Source organism: Mytilus californianus, unplaced genomic scaffold (genome assembly GCF_021869535.1).
Source record: "Mytilus californianus isolate M0D057914Y unplaced genomic scaffold, xbMytCali1.0.p SCAF_17, whole genome shotgun sequence".
Classification (NCBI taxonomy): Eukaryota; Metazoa; Mollusca; class Bivalvia; order Mytilida; family Mytilidae; genus Mytilus; species Mytilus californianus.
This window is the reverse complement of record NW_026262659.1, coordinates 2,499,469-2,513,329: the sequence shown is the minus strand read 5'-3', so window position 1 is coordinate 2,513,329 and position 13,861 is coordinate 2,499,469. Positions and strand designations below refer to the sequence as shown.

General features: G+C 32.8%; 1 protein-coding gene across 1 annotated transcript; it reads right to left on the bottom strand.

The window, feature by feature from the left end:
- Positions 1-1,046: 1,046 nt before the first annotated feature.
- LOC127726236 (uncharacterized) lies at positions 1,047-10,320 on the bottom strand. The gene is made up of 5 exons (XM_052233542.1): positions 10,260-10,320; positions 9,031-9,142; positions 6,314-6,360; positions 4,087-4,167; positions 1,047-2,750 (listed from the first exon to the last, which is right to left on the bottom strand). The coding sequence occupies exons 3-5, from the start codon at positions 6,318-6,320 to the stop codon at positions 1,936-1,938; spliced, it is 903 nt and encodes a 300-aa protein (XP_052089502.1). The 5' UTR covers positions 6,321-6,360; positions 9,031-9,142; positions 10,260-10,320; the 3' UTR covers positions 1,047-1,935.
- Positions 10,321-13,861: the final 3,541 nt, after the last annotated feature.

Below are 13,861 nucleotides of genomic sequence, written 5' to 3'. Positions count from 1 at the left end.
TTTGCGAGGAACTACTTGTGATAGATCAATGATATTTTTATATTTTGTATGAAGTTGCTACCAATACATATCAGTTTGATGACTATTTTGAGGCCCTGCCCCCTATGTCATGGTCCAGTGACTTTCAATAAGGTAACAGTTTTCAATGTTAAGTTTTCTGCTTAAGTTAGTTTGATAGAAACTACTCACAATAGACAATGATATTTTCTAAAAAGTTACATTGCTGTCTGTACATCTATGTTTGTCGACCATTTCGAGGCCTTGTCCACTAGTTCAAAGTCCAGTGACATTCAATAAATTAGCAATGTTGCTGTCCATCAGATTGTCTTTTTCTGAATTTTATGCCGACAGGCGAGACATATATCTGTGTCAATAGTTTTTTTTTTTTGGTGAAATATGTAAATGAGGGACAACAGTAGTTAACTGCTGTTTAAATCTCTTACAACGATTCAGAAGATACAAGTCAAGGTATTAATTTACACTTTTCAACAATGCATTTCAGTAATTACTGCTGTTTTGCACTGCACACTTTGCAAAAAACTGTACACCAAACATCATACATATTAAAATAACACGAACACGAGAAAGGCTTCAATACAACAAGACCATAAGCGGTAGGCCTTGGTAACCCCAAATTTCCCTTATCTTTACACCATTGAAAGGGTAGGGGTCCATGCATCATCTGCCAAAGTTTTGTTTAAATTCCCCGTTGCATTTTATGTTCGTTGTATATTGAATATAACCAGTTTTGCGGTAATCTTAACAACGTTCGAAAACTCTAGTAGGCATATATTATTGTGTGTTTTTGCATATGTTCTCATTAGGAATACTAATGAATGTAAAAATGTGTAGTCGAAAAAAGTTAAAGTAAATCTGAAATGTCATGGGAATATTTGTAGCCTGAATGTATATAAACATGTTAAAATCATTGATTAAGTCTAAAATTCTGGCCAGCCCAGAAAACACATATTTTTCAAACTTTGCCGGAATAAAATATAAGTTGAATTCTGAAAAACAAATGCTGAAACAATCGTTATTAATAAACCTTGAAAATCAAAAACCTTTATTGCATTTGATCGTTAAGAATTTACAAAATCTCCATTTAATTTGGCGTACAGACATAAAAAAAAATTTGGGACAAAATTCCTTTTTTTCTACAAAACTTTCTACAGTCTTCCTTTGCGTTTATTGTGTGAAAATCGTGTGGCCCCAATAATAACCGTTGTCAAGCTAGTAAGGAAAAACAGTAAAATTCAGTTCGATTACCCTTTGGACGAATTGACATATCAACATTATAATACGTAACTTTAGTTTCCCTTCCCAAGACTACAAATACCACTGGCGTAGAGTCAGTAGACGCTAAATTCAATGTTCTGACAGTCTGTCACTACTAACGTACTATCTTTTTGCTAATGAAGTGTATCTATAATCATTAGCTTGTACTAGGATGATTCACATCATATCTTCTAGAATATTGCCGTTTGTATTTGAAAACCAAAAACATTTAGCCTACTGCTCACCACTCAAACATAACTTCATAAATTTTTTCAAAGCCTTCAAAGATTTTATTTAAAAGATATCAAGATTCCTTCCCAAAATTCCTCAGTACATATTTTTAAGCATTTTATGTATGATGATGATAATTATGTTAATTTTCTACCTTTTCAGCTTTTGAATTTTGAATCTTTAAAAAAATGTAATTTCTGATTGTCTAATTTCCCAGATGCAGCTACATCATTCTCATAACCAAATTTAAACAACATAAATGTGTTATCACTGTTTAAGTAACTAGTAGGTGGAAACGCATCCAATACATTTGTAGGAGTTGTATCCCATACCCCAGGTCTACCCCCTAAAATAATCCTTAAACGTATGCACATAAAATATTAATAAAAAAGGACGATGAAAATCAAAATGAAAATCTCAAAATAATAACTAAGCATCAACGTTAGCCATGTGATTGTTTTTGTAAGCAATGCCGCTGATATTCTTAGGATCATCCTTTGATTTGCTTTCCACAACTAAACTTTTTTCTGTTTGGTTCTTAGCATCTTCTGATTCTATTAGGGATATGGAAATTTTCAGTGACTCGGAGATTTGTTCTGCATCATGATCATTGTTTCCTGTATTGAAGTCAGACATGCTTTGTCCGTGGCTTGTGAGTTTATGTACAGCTTCATCTATCGGACTATTATTATGAATATCAACAAAAGGTATTATTGGTTGATACGGATGAACAAGAACGTTGGCCTTATCAGCAGAACATATGCTGGACTCTGAATTGCCTGAAGATAGTTTCTCAGACTTGTGTGTTGTATCATCCGATAATGTGCGATAACCATGGAGATCAACTTCTATCATAGGCTGATATGGATTAAGATATCCTTCACTGAAAGGATCGATAACATCACCCTCGGAATGCGAACTACTGCTTCCATCTTGATCAACAACAGAATGCGTAGTCCTTGTTTGAATGACACGTCCACTTCTTGTAGCGCTGTGTATTAACGTCTCATCGCCAATCATATTATCTTCATCAATTAAATCATAGACACTTTCATTGTTCCGGCGATATTGAACATCGGACCGTTCGGGTGATGTTTGATCATGGTTTGTTCTTGGTCTCGATTTGTATAAATGTTCAGCTTTCCTTTTGTATTTGAAACAGCATGACCCTAGAGCCACCATCACTGCAATGCTTCCCGCACTTATTGAATAAATGATTATTTCTCTCTCTAATAGAAACCCACCTAAAAATAAAATAGGATCAAGCAGTAAGAAGAATTGAAGTGATGATACCACATCTCCTCATTTAAATGAATTGAAATCAATCAATGATCAAAGTGTTTCAAAGGAATATAGCATGTTCTATTAATGTTTCAATAGTTATTTATAAACTACAATATTGTTAAAGAAAAGAGAGTAAAATTTTTAAATAATAAAATTCCGAACTCCAAGGAAAATTCAAATCGGAAAGTCCCAAATCTAATGGATCAATCAAAAGCTGGAAAACAACTGTCATATTCTTGACTTGGTACCTAAGATACCTAAGGGACATTCAAACTCATTAGCCAAAAATAAACTGACAATGCCATGGCAAAAAAAGACAAACAATAGTACACAAAACACAACATAGAAAACTAAAGACTGAGGAATGAGAACCCCATCAAAAAACCGAAGTTGATCTCAGGTGCTCCTGAATGGTAAGCAGATCCTGCTCCACATGTGACATCTGTTTATGAAATGAATTATACTTTAAAATACAAAGAATCACTGCATTGGCAATTAATTATTTTACTGTTGGTTATCAAAACGTTCAGAGGCAAACATCTCATGAATATCCTGGACGACAACGAATAACTTATTACCTGACATAATAGTTAGGATTTGCACAGATGATCGACCAGATGAATCACAAAAAGTAGTAATAAAAATATGAAAATGAGGGCATATTTGATTGGACTTGAACCCTTGCCTTGCATCAGGCCAACAATGTGTCAATTGTAGTGTTTTATTGTGGGTTGATTTAAGCGAAGACAGCGTGTTAATCTCCGAAAACAATGTATCCGTTTTACAACCGTAATTCTAATCGCTACGTTTTAATTTTATTATGTGCAAACATAAAAGAACAACGCCAAAACAAAGCTAAAATTCAAACATTAAATTTCAAAAATTTAAAACAATGTCTGAAAACATTCAACAATCTGAGATAGGAAAATAAATATGAAATAATATAATCGGAATATATATATAAAGATCATACCACACATACAACTTTATAAATGAAATGGTATAGCACTGAGACAACCCTCTGCATCTGGAAAATTTTTAAGGCATGGCATGACCTAGATATATCAAATTCAAATACAATTTATGTTTCAGAAAATTAAAAAACTTAAATGGATTTTCGCCTGAGGGTCTAGATGAACCTTGATACTTAAATTTACAATAATATACTACACATGTATATGTTTTCGTTTTTAAACTTTAGCCTAAATCATCAGTCGTTGGTTTTGAAGACCGATATCATTTGAGGGATAACCGATAGAAGTAAAGGAATTTCGAGATAGTGGAATGTCAAGTTACCATCACTATCAGCTGTTGGAATACTACTCGCTGTTGTTGTAGCATATGTTGATTCCTTTGGTTGTGTACTTTTCCACGTTTCTGAAACATACATTCGCACGAATGAAATCTGAAGAATTCCAGATTGAATACTATTTTGTGTGTTTATTGTGTGTCAAATATTGTAAAGGAATTTGCAGTTTTGGTGCTGTATTTGAGAAAATGACTTGATATAGATGTGACTATTAATCGGAAGGACATATCATTTATGTACTTGTCACATCAACAAAACTAAGAACATATCCAAACACTGAATTTTTTTTAACTTAATACCACAAAACATTGATTTTTATATACATGGTCTTATTCTATGTATCTTCTTTTTTATCAGTTCAATGAAAATACAAAAGTTAGTAGTAGCAGTGTTGCCTTTGATACTCTTTTTAGGAGATACAAGTATTCCATTTGATTTGGCTGCCTCAATTGGCGAGTTGACGGTTGCTGATTAAGTTCCTAGTGCTACAAAAGTGAAGCAAGTAAACACATTATTAACTGATACAAGCAAATTTCTAACACCATACTGGTATCTCAATCTGAATGCAACTTCAAGAAAACACAATTAAACCATACATTTAATATCATTTACATGGTGTGCTCAAATTAAGATCATCAACCGCAGAATTAATGCCCTGCTATTTGAAGCGTTATCCAATCGAAATTCTCGTTACCTGGGCGAAAAGATGCATCGTATTAGGTTGTTATCTTTTTAGCGTATACCATATAGTATTGTCATTACTGTATTTGCAAAAAAACATCAAAAACGCAAATATCAACTTGCCGAAAGGTAGCCGTATTTGCTTGACTCCGGCTGTAATTTCATAGTAAACAGACAATATTCTTTTAACTTTTCAGACCTATCTACTCTGGTAAATTCAGCACTGTTCATACAATTCGATTGCAGTCAATTCAGTTCCATATAGTAGCTTTTCAGACAATTCATTTGGATGTTGATGCGGAGAGGTAAATAACAACTAATCTACTGAACAGTCGAAACATAGACTGGACTTATCTTAACTGACTGAAGCGAGTTGTCTGAATTTACCGCGGTGTATAAGTCTCCATTTTTTATTCTGTTCGAGAAGTTTTTGTGTAAGGAACAGACCGCTGTTAATGAATTCCGTATAGTGTGACAATGAATGAGCGATACAATATTAATGCTGAGAAATGGGAAGTTAACATTTGGAAAGTTGAAATCATTACGTTTGTCATAAATTCTGGTTTGAAGTCGTCCATATGTGTCATTATCGCGGATATGATCAAGATATGAAGTAGACTTTCGTGAGTGTCCTTAATCTCAAGTTCACTGGGCTTTATAATTATGAGATGTAAGCACTCATTGAAATAATAAACAATAGTTTGTATAAATGTATCACCGGAAATTTTAAATGCTTATACTTTTATTTTGTTTATTCGATTCGAAGTGAGCTGCATATCATGGTACGACTATTAGAAACACAATGATATCTTCTTCCTTCCTTGAACCAGAAGTTCATGGTCAATCATTTTACACGAGAGAAGCGACAACTAAATATCAAATATTTCCTTAATCTAATCGTCTAACAATTTGCCGTATTTATTATTATTATTATTATTATTATTATTATTATTATTATTATTATTATTATTATTATGATTATTATTATAATCATCTTCTTGTCGAAACCTCAACCAGGTGATATCTTTTCCGTTTTAACCACTTGAGGAATGTTTTCTAACATCTGTACTGGTGTACTGTCGTAATTTTAATGGGAGGTGTCCGTTGTTATTCTGTGGTTTACATGTTGTAATGTACTATTATTTTATTTATTTATGTATTTCTCTGTCCTGAGTGTTCTTGCGTTTATTTGTACTGTATTTCTGTCACATAATGTTGTCATTTTAGCGGTAGTTTTAACATTGCCATATTAGCGGGAAGTTTGGCTAGCCATAAAACCAGGTTCAATCCACCATTTTTTTCCTAAAATGTCCTGTACTAAGTCAGGAATATGGCAGTTGTTATCGAATAGTCCGTTTATATGTATGTTGGCGTTTATGTTTGTAACAGTTCGGTGTTTCTGATGTTGCGTTGTTTTCCTCTTATAGTTGATGTGTTTCCCTTGGTTTTGGTTTGTGACCCGGATTTGTTTTCGCTTAATCGATTTATGACTATTGAACAGCGGTATACTACTGTTGCCTTTATTTACCTTACCTGACATAAAAGTCGTAACATCAAGACAGCCATACACTATATCACATCTGTAATAGTTATAGATACAATGAGATGTAAGGGGTATATCAATGAATCAGCTACCACATAGCAAAAATAAACAAGATAGAGAAAATGCATTTTTCGCGTTTAGAGCCATCATAAGGCATGTTTAATAAGATACATAATGTCGATTAGAAATAACAAATACAAACAAAACCATGCACATCTCATTTTGGTGTGCGAATGTCGTATGTATGACCGGACTGGGAGAGAAAAATCGATGTATTCAGCAAAGGATATTCAAAGGAAAGTATGTGTTGCCTTCAACGGACATGTGAAATAAAGTTATGCTTATTTGTTTGTAGGATGGGTTTTTTCTGCAAATAAACCTATGAGCACCAACTATGCTCTTCTCGTTGTAGATTCGTTTTTTTATTTATTCATATGAAACAGAATTCATACACGAGTCTGTCAAGAAGAATGAAAAGAGGCTAGCGTTATTGTTAAAAAAGAAGACAGCAGATACCAGGAAGAAACGGCGGAAGACACAAGGCCTAAGGGATCATTCAAAACACGAAGAGAAACTGATAATGCAATGACAAAAAACGAAAGAAGACAAAACAAAACAAAACCAAAACAAATCAATAAGACACTACAAAGGAACTAAAGACTGAGCAACACGAACACCAACAAACATTTGGGGTGATCTCAAATCCTCCGGTAGGGTAAGAAGATCCAGCTCCACAAATGGCATCCGTCATGTTAGCCAAGGTAAGTATATATTCGGAAATAAGTGTCATTTGGTAATGTCACAATCGAGAGAAAGAGGACGGGTCTTATGTAAAGACAATTTGAACAATGTGATCATCTGCGACACAGATAGATCATAGCGGTCAACCAACTCGCGCTTGCGTCTAAATATTTCGAAGGGTTGACTTCAATTTTACCACTTAGAACCCTTGGTTCAATGGCTGCCTACTAATTAGCAATCCTTTATCAAGGCAGTTTTTCATACGCAAGCTCGTGTATATTGTATCAGCTGGAAGATATAGTTTATCATATGCAGGCCCTTACACATACAGTTAAGTTTTGCACCATATCTTGACTAACATCTAGAAATTTACAATGAGGGTAGGTTGAGAACAATACATTACGACAAAATAAATTTTATCAGCTTTCCCAATTTAAACTTTCCATATCTATATAGTAATATTCTAGCAGCGCCCTTATACGGAAAATAATACTCTCAATTGAAGAGCTCAAACATTGCGTTTCCTTTCATGATTTCCTTGAAAGAAGATTGCGCTTACGAGTTAGCTATTGTTCAAAATGGTAAAGTTCAAGTCGTCCCTTCAAAAGTTTTACCTACGCAATCATGAGCTGATTGAATGTTACGGAGTATCTGTGTCACAAATGACCACATATATGTTTGAATTATATTAGCCACATTCCCGTCCTTTTTTCACTGTGAAATATACGAATTTATACTAACCATGAGCAACATGACGGGTGCAACATGTGGAGCAAGATCTGCGTACCCTTCCAGAGCACCTGCGATTACCATCGGTTTTGATTTTGTTTGATTTTTTCTTTAGTTTTCTTTACAGTATTTTGAAGACCTGTTTGTCTTTTCATCGTTTTTTTTTTTGTTGTTGTCGGTTTCTTTTCGACTTGTACATTTTGATTGTTCCTTTTGTATCTTCTGTACCTTTGTGTCCCTCTAGTTATAAGTTTGAATATCCCTTTGATATCTTTCGCCTCTCTTTCATCTTTCAAGTTGGTGTGCAGAAGCAATATTATTGTATTCAATTTGATGCTTTTTCTGAACAATGAGCCATGATTCTAATAAATCAATATTGTTTTAAAAAGTAAAATCACAAAAATACTGAACTCCGAGGAAAATTCAAAAACGAAAGTCCCTAATCAAATGGCAAAAATCAAAAGCTCAAACACATCAAACGATGGATAACAATTGTCATATTTCTGACTTGGTACAGGCATTTTCTTATGTAGAAAATGGTGAATTAAACCTGGTTTTAAAGCTAGCTAAACCTCTCACTTGTATGACAGTCGCATCAAATTCCATTATATTAACAACGATGTATGAACATAACAGACAAAATAGGTAAAAATATCACAAATAGGGGTACAACAGCAACACGAACCCCACCAAAATTGGGGTGATCTCACGTGCTCCGAAAGGGTAAGCAGATCCTGCTCCACATGTGGCACCCTCGTGTTGCTCATATTAATACAAAGCCGGTAAATAGTAGTCATATTCCTGACTTGATACAGGCATTTTCTTGTGTAGAAAATGATGGATTGAACCTGGTTTTATAGCTAGCTAAACCTCTCACTTGTATGACAGTCGCATCAAATTCCATTATATACACAACGATGCGTGAACCAAACAAACAGACACAATAGGTAAAAATGTCAAAAATAGGGGTACAGCAGTCAACATTGTGTTGTCATCTTAATCACTATAAAAAACAAACACATGTAACAAAGAAGCACAAAATGTCATGTTGGAACAGAATCAAACCAAAAGTAAACAAATCTGTAATTTTTAACTGATAGGGTGTTACTTAAGTTTTGAAAATTTTTAAAACGGTATATATCTAACTTAACCTAAAATGAACTTTGCAGCTTTGAGGGAAATGTATAATAATAAGCGCCAATCGTCATCTGTAATTTTACTTTAATCAATTTTATACCTCTCGTTGTGTTGACATTTACATACACCTCTGCATTTTCTTCCCCATCTTCTTCCATGTGAACATGGTTTGCATGGAAATCCGTCTTTTGAAACATACCCAATTTCACACTCTATATAAAATGTAACTTTTGGCATTATATGATAAAACTAGAAACACCAAATAATTGATCGGGAGGTATCCATTATTTATAATTAAACATCAGTGAATAGATATAAATAGCAGAAAGCAACATTTTGAATGATATATAGTAAAAGAGAGTGCTTAAAATTTCATCTAAAATCGAAACGATGTTTCTTCTAAAATTTCAGAAGACTGTGTCGAAATAAAACAAATATAAAGAAGTTTCAACGGCTAAATGAATGTAAATCAAGGAAAAAGCTTCGGACGCACACAATTATTAGGTTTTATTTTCATATTCTGTAGATAATTAAATATTCAGAATATTAAACATTACCTCAACTGAGAATTTTCGAGATTTTTTAACCAAGTTAGTCGAGGCTTTTAAATATAAATTAAAGTCTTTCACATTTTTTTGATAATATGCAATAATGTCATTACTGAGTTCGGGGTTGTTTTTTTTTTCTTTTTTTTTTCGATTGCCCGTTTATTTCTTCTTCCCAAAATTGTTTGCATTTAGAAAGTTTATTTAACAATTTTCACGGTTTAAATCAGCGAGCGGTTAATCAGGGCATTAAGGTGTGTAGTTATACATTTGCGTTTTTCCAAGGATGCAGATATTGGATTTTTATGAGTATTTGCTTGTTGTTTGCGAAACGTTCAATGCTAAATATTTCATGCATATTCTGGAAGATCAATTTGTATGCCATATACCGTAATTAAAATATTTATCAACTTCCCAATTTGAGAGTACAGTACATCATCGTAAAACAAAGGTAGTTTTAACTTTACTACGGACCATATTGACCATAAATATGCCTAGGATTTAGGCTTCCTTAAAGCATTTTAACTTTATTACAGTTAACAGTGTTTTAATAAATTTTAGTTGAACTTCTGCTGGCTAAAGATTTCAGTGTGACATATAAAGATATAATATCCGTAACGTTAAGTTTAAAAGAAATGTATAATTAAAGTACATGTATCTCTAAATTGTTAATCATTGACTGTGTACGTTTCTTATTTTCTAATATATTTCTGGATATCTAACGTCCAATCGTTTGGTTGTTATGTTTTTGCAATAATCATGAATGGTGTATAAAATAACATACCTTCACATGTGCCATTCCTCTCCTCGTGATTATTACAACAAAACCATGACCCAGTTACACCATTTCTGTACAAATGCACGATGTTATAATTAGAACAAATTAAACTGGTAATCATGAGTTAACTAAACAAAATTGCCGAATGCTATATACTAAGTAATTAATCATTAGAAAAAAAAAGAGTGTTTTTCTTGTCATGTATTTCATGTATTTTCATCGCTGACTTGAGCTCACGAAATCAACTTGTTGTAGCACATTCTATATGTCGTGCTCATTCAACATGCAAATATATATGTCAGTGATTTACTTTAAAGGTTTGATTTTTTTTTTTTTAAGAAAATCAAATATTGAACCCTCAAATATTAAAACATCAGTTTGATTAAATCTTCAATACAAAAACAATGATCAAGATTAGGTGAATTTTACGACCTAAAATAACGCAAAATTCTGATTTATATTCGAATATTCCATTTTCTTTTTTATACGAAAATTTAAGATTACCTTGAATTAGTATAACATATTTCACTTTGAACAAAGTTTATAATCCAAACACAAATATAAATCTTTATCATGATCTGCATTTCATGATAAAATGTTATTATAAATGGACATAACTTCCGTGATATTACAAGTATAAGATGATGGGAAATTGTACAAACTCTCTTTCCGGTAATGAAAGTACCAAAACAAGTAACTTAATCGCCATTAAATATGAATGGAATTGGAAGGGATGCGAGCTAAACAATATTCTTACAAGTTATCTCATACCATCTGGAATATAATAATAATTATTGTAAAGTATCTTTGGGGTTTTATCCATTAAAGAAAGTTTTTAAAAATTGTCCTGAGTGATATATAGTTGTTTACGTTAAATTTTATTGGAACTTGTCTAGATTCGGGTTCGTATGGTATAACTCCTCTTTTGTTTCAACCAGTAAGTTAGAATGCCGCTCTATATATCTTTACTCGTGTTCTAGTATTTTTAGACAAAGTTTTATTTGCATATATCCCTTACCTTTTTTAGTCATATCCATTTCATAACAAATATAATTTTGCCTGGTGGGTCTTTTTTACTTTTTGAGTTATAAGGCCTTATCATGTTAGAAAAATATTTATAACCCTATTCTGATTTGGTATAAATCTTGTCTTACTCGTCCATAGTTACAGCAATTTAGTTCTTGACATATGTTGAAATAAGGAGACCGTAATTTATCTAGTTTTAAATCTCTTAATCAATTTGGAAGACCAATAAAAGGTAAAATCAAAAACTGGGAAAATCGCATAAATCTTTAACGGGTTGAGAACAGTAGCTTCGACAGAATAAGCTTCTCTTGCTATGCATGTATCACCCGAATGGGAATCCACATTCAGTTAAAATGTCACAACCAGGAATAAAGCACACATTCTGTACCAAGTCAGGAATATGACAGTTGTTATCCATTCGTTTGATGTGTTTTAGCTTTTAATTTTGCCATTTGCTTAGAATCTTTCCGTTTAGAATTTTCCTCGGAATTCGGTATTTTTGTTATTTTACTTTAAACTACTGATTTGACGGACTTTTCTGGTATCTGAAGATCGAAAACCGCAAAAACATAAGTGTGCTGATACAGTCATATCATATCGGTCAATTAATGTGTGATGGTGGCCTTCATATTTTTCACAACTCTGTCAAAGCGGGCTTTTTTTTTACATTATAAAAAAAGATAAACAGATAATCTATATCATCACACTTAAACGGGTAAATACAATTTTTTTACTGTTATGGGATATGGGTATTGTTGTGTAAGAGTGGACGACGAATATGTTCCAATTGTCGTACTACAATACCGTCTTCTTTTCCTCGGTGTTGACCCGCCATTCAAGTCCACTCAGTCAAAACGTCACAATCTGGAATGGGACACAATTGGTTAAACAGATAAGACGACTCTTCTGGTATCTAGAGATCAAATATTGCAAAAACATGTCGCTAGTAAGAAGAGACACATATGTATCGTATCAGTCAATCAAATCGTGATGGTGACCGTTAGAATTATTTAGTGTCAATTTTTGTCAGTCGTTACTCCTCTATAACTCTTTTGGAGCAATTTCGAAATCATTGCAGATCTTCACAAAGTAAGACTATTCATGATTTTCCCTAACACAAGCAATTGTATTTACGATTAACACTTATATAGAAATAGCTCTGTTTAATGAGGCGATTTATTCAATATTTTAATTGATCATGGGAAATATTATTGTTAAGCGAAGAACAATCAAAAGTTTTGATATTACTGCAAAATTTGTAAATAAATTTCTATTGAACTTATTGCAGTCAATGATTATAGTTTTTAGTAATCAACAGATGTTTGACACTGATGGTTGAATAAACCTAATCAAAATATTTCTTAATGTCATCCTTTACTATAGAAAGAATGGTTGTAAGAACTTTGAAAATATGTTTAGTCGAATGCATTTTGACGACTCGGTTATATATCTTTCTTAATGGTGTGTGTGCAGTTTAGGTATCCAGTATAATGACGAAAGATTGGCATCGTCCTTTTTAAGTTAATATCGAATGAGAGAAGGACGAATTTGTGATTTTTTAAAACCTCATCTTTCCTGAATGATGTTGGGGTATATGTGGGATTCCCAGTTTGTGAAATCCGAGTGAGTTCTTTAGTTAAACATTACAATTCTTCAGTTGTATTAGTAGTCACAAGTATCTGAGCAGAACGTTGATGAACCAGGGTTATGTCAAAGAACGTCTTTGGAATATACCATGATCTTGTTGATAAATACTCCGTATCAACTTCACAAATAATACATGAATATAAATAAGAAGATGTGGTATGAGTGCCAATGAGACAACTCTTCATCCAAGTAATAATGTATAAAAAGTTAACAATTATAGGTCAAAGTACGGCCTTCAACACGGAGCCTTGGCTCACACCGAACAGCAAGCTATAAAGGGCCCCAACAATGACTAGTGTAAAACAATTCAAACAGGAAAACCAACGGTCTAATCTATATAATCAAAGCCTTAAAGGCTGTAAAAGCAATTGCTGCAATGTTAATGTTTTGGGGACTTTTATTTTTCATCCACATATATATAGGAATTAAACCTGACAGGAGTGTTTTCTAGTGAGAAGTAAGAAGGTTTTAACTTTATATCAATAAAAGACTTTAGCAGAAAGTCATTTTTAATATGTTTTATATTTCACAAGGAGACAACACGTTTACCAGGCAAACGGTTGGGGTCGAAATTTACATGTGCTGAAACATATAACTCAAAAAGAAATTATCCCTTGGTAGTGTTTGTAACTGGGCAATAATTTCCTTAATTGATTTAATTTTAACAATTATCATAATTAATTTAAATTTAACCATTCAATTAAAACATTTCAACTTTCCAGACGCAAATGTTGAAAAACGGGAAAGAAATAAAATATCTTACAAGACATAAACATGTAAAAAATAAATATATATTTCAGCTTACTAAAAATATTTTCATAATGTTACTTTGTCTTCATTTCTTAAAACTAAGTCCCAAACATTATTGCTCAGTTGATATGTGTCATCCTCATGCGGTACGAGATAACTATAATTCTCATGCAAACGACAACCAC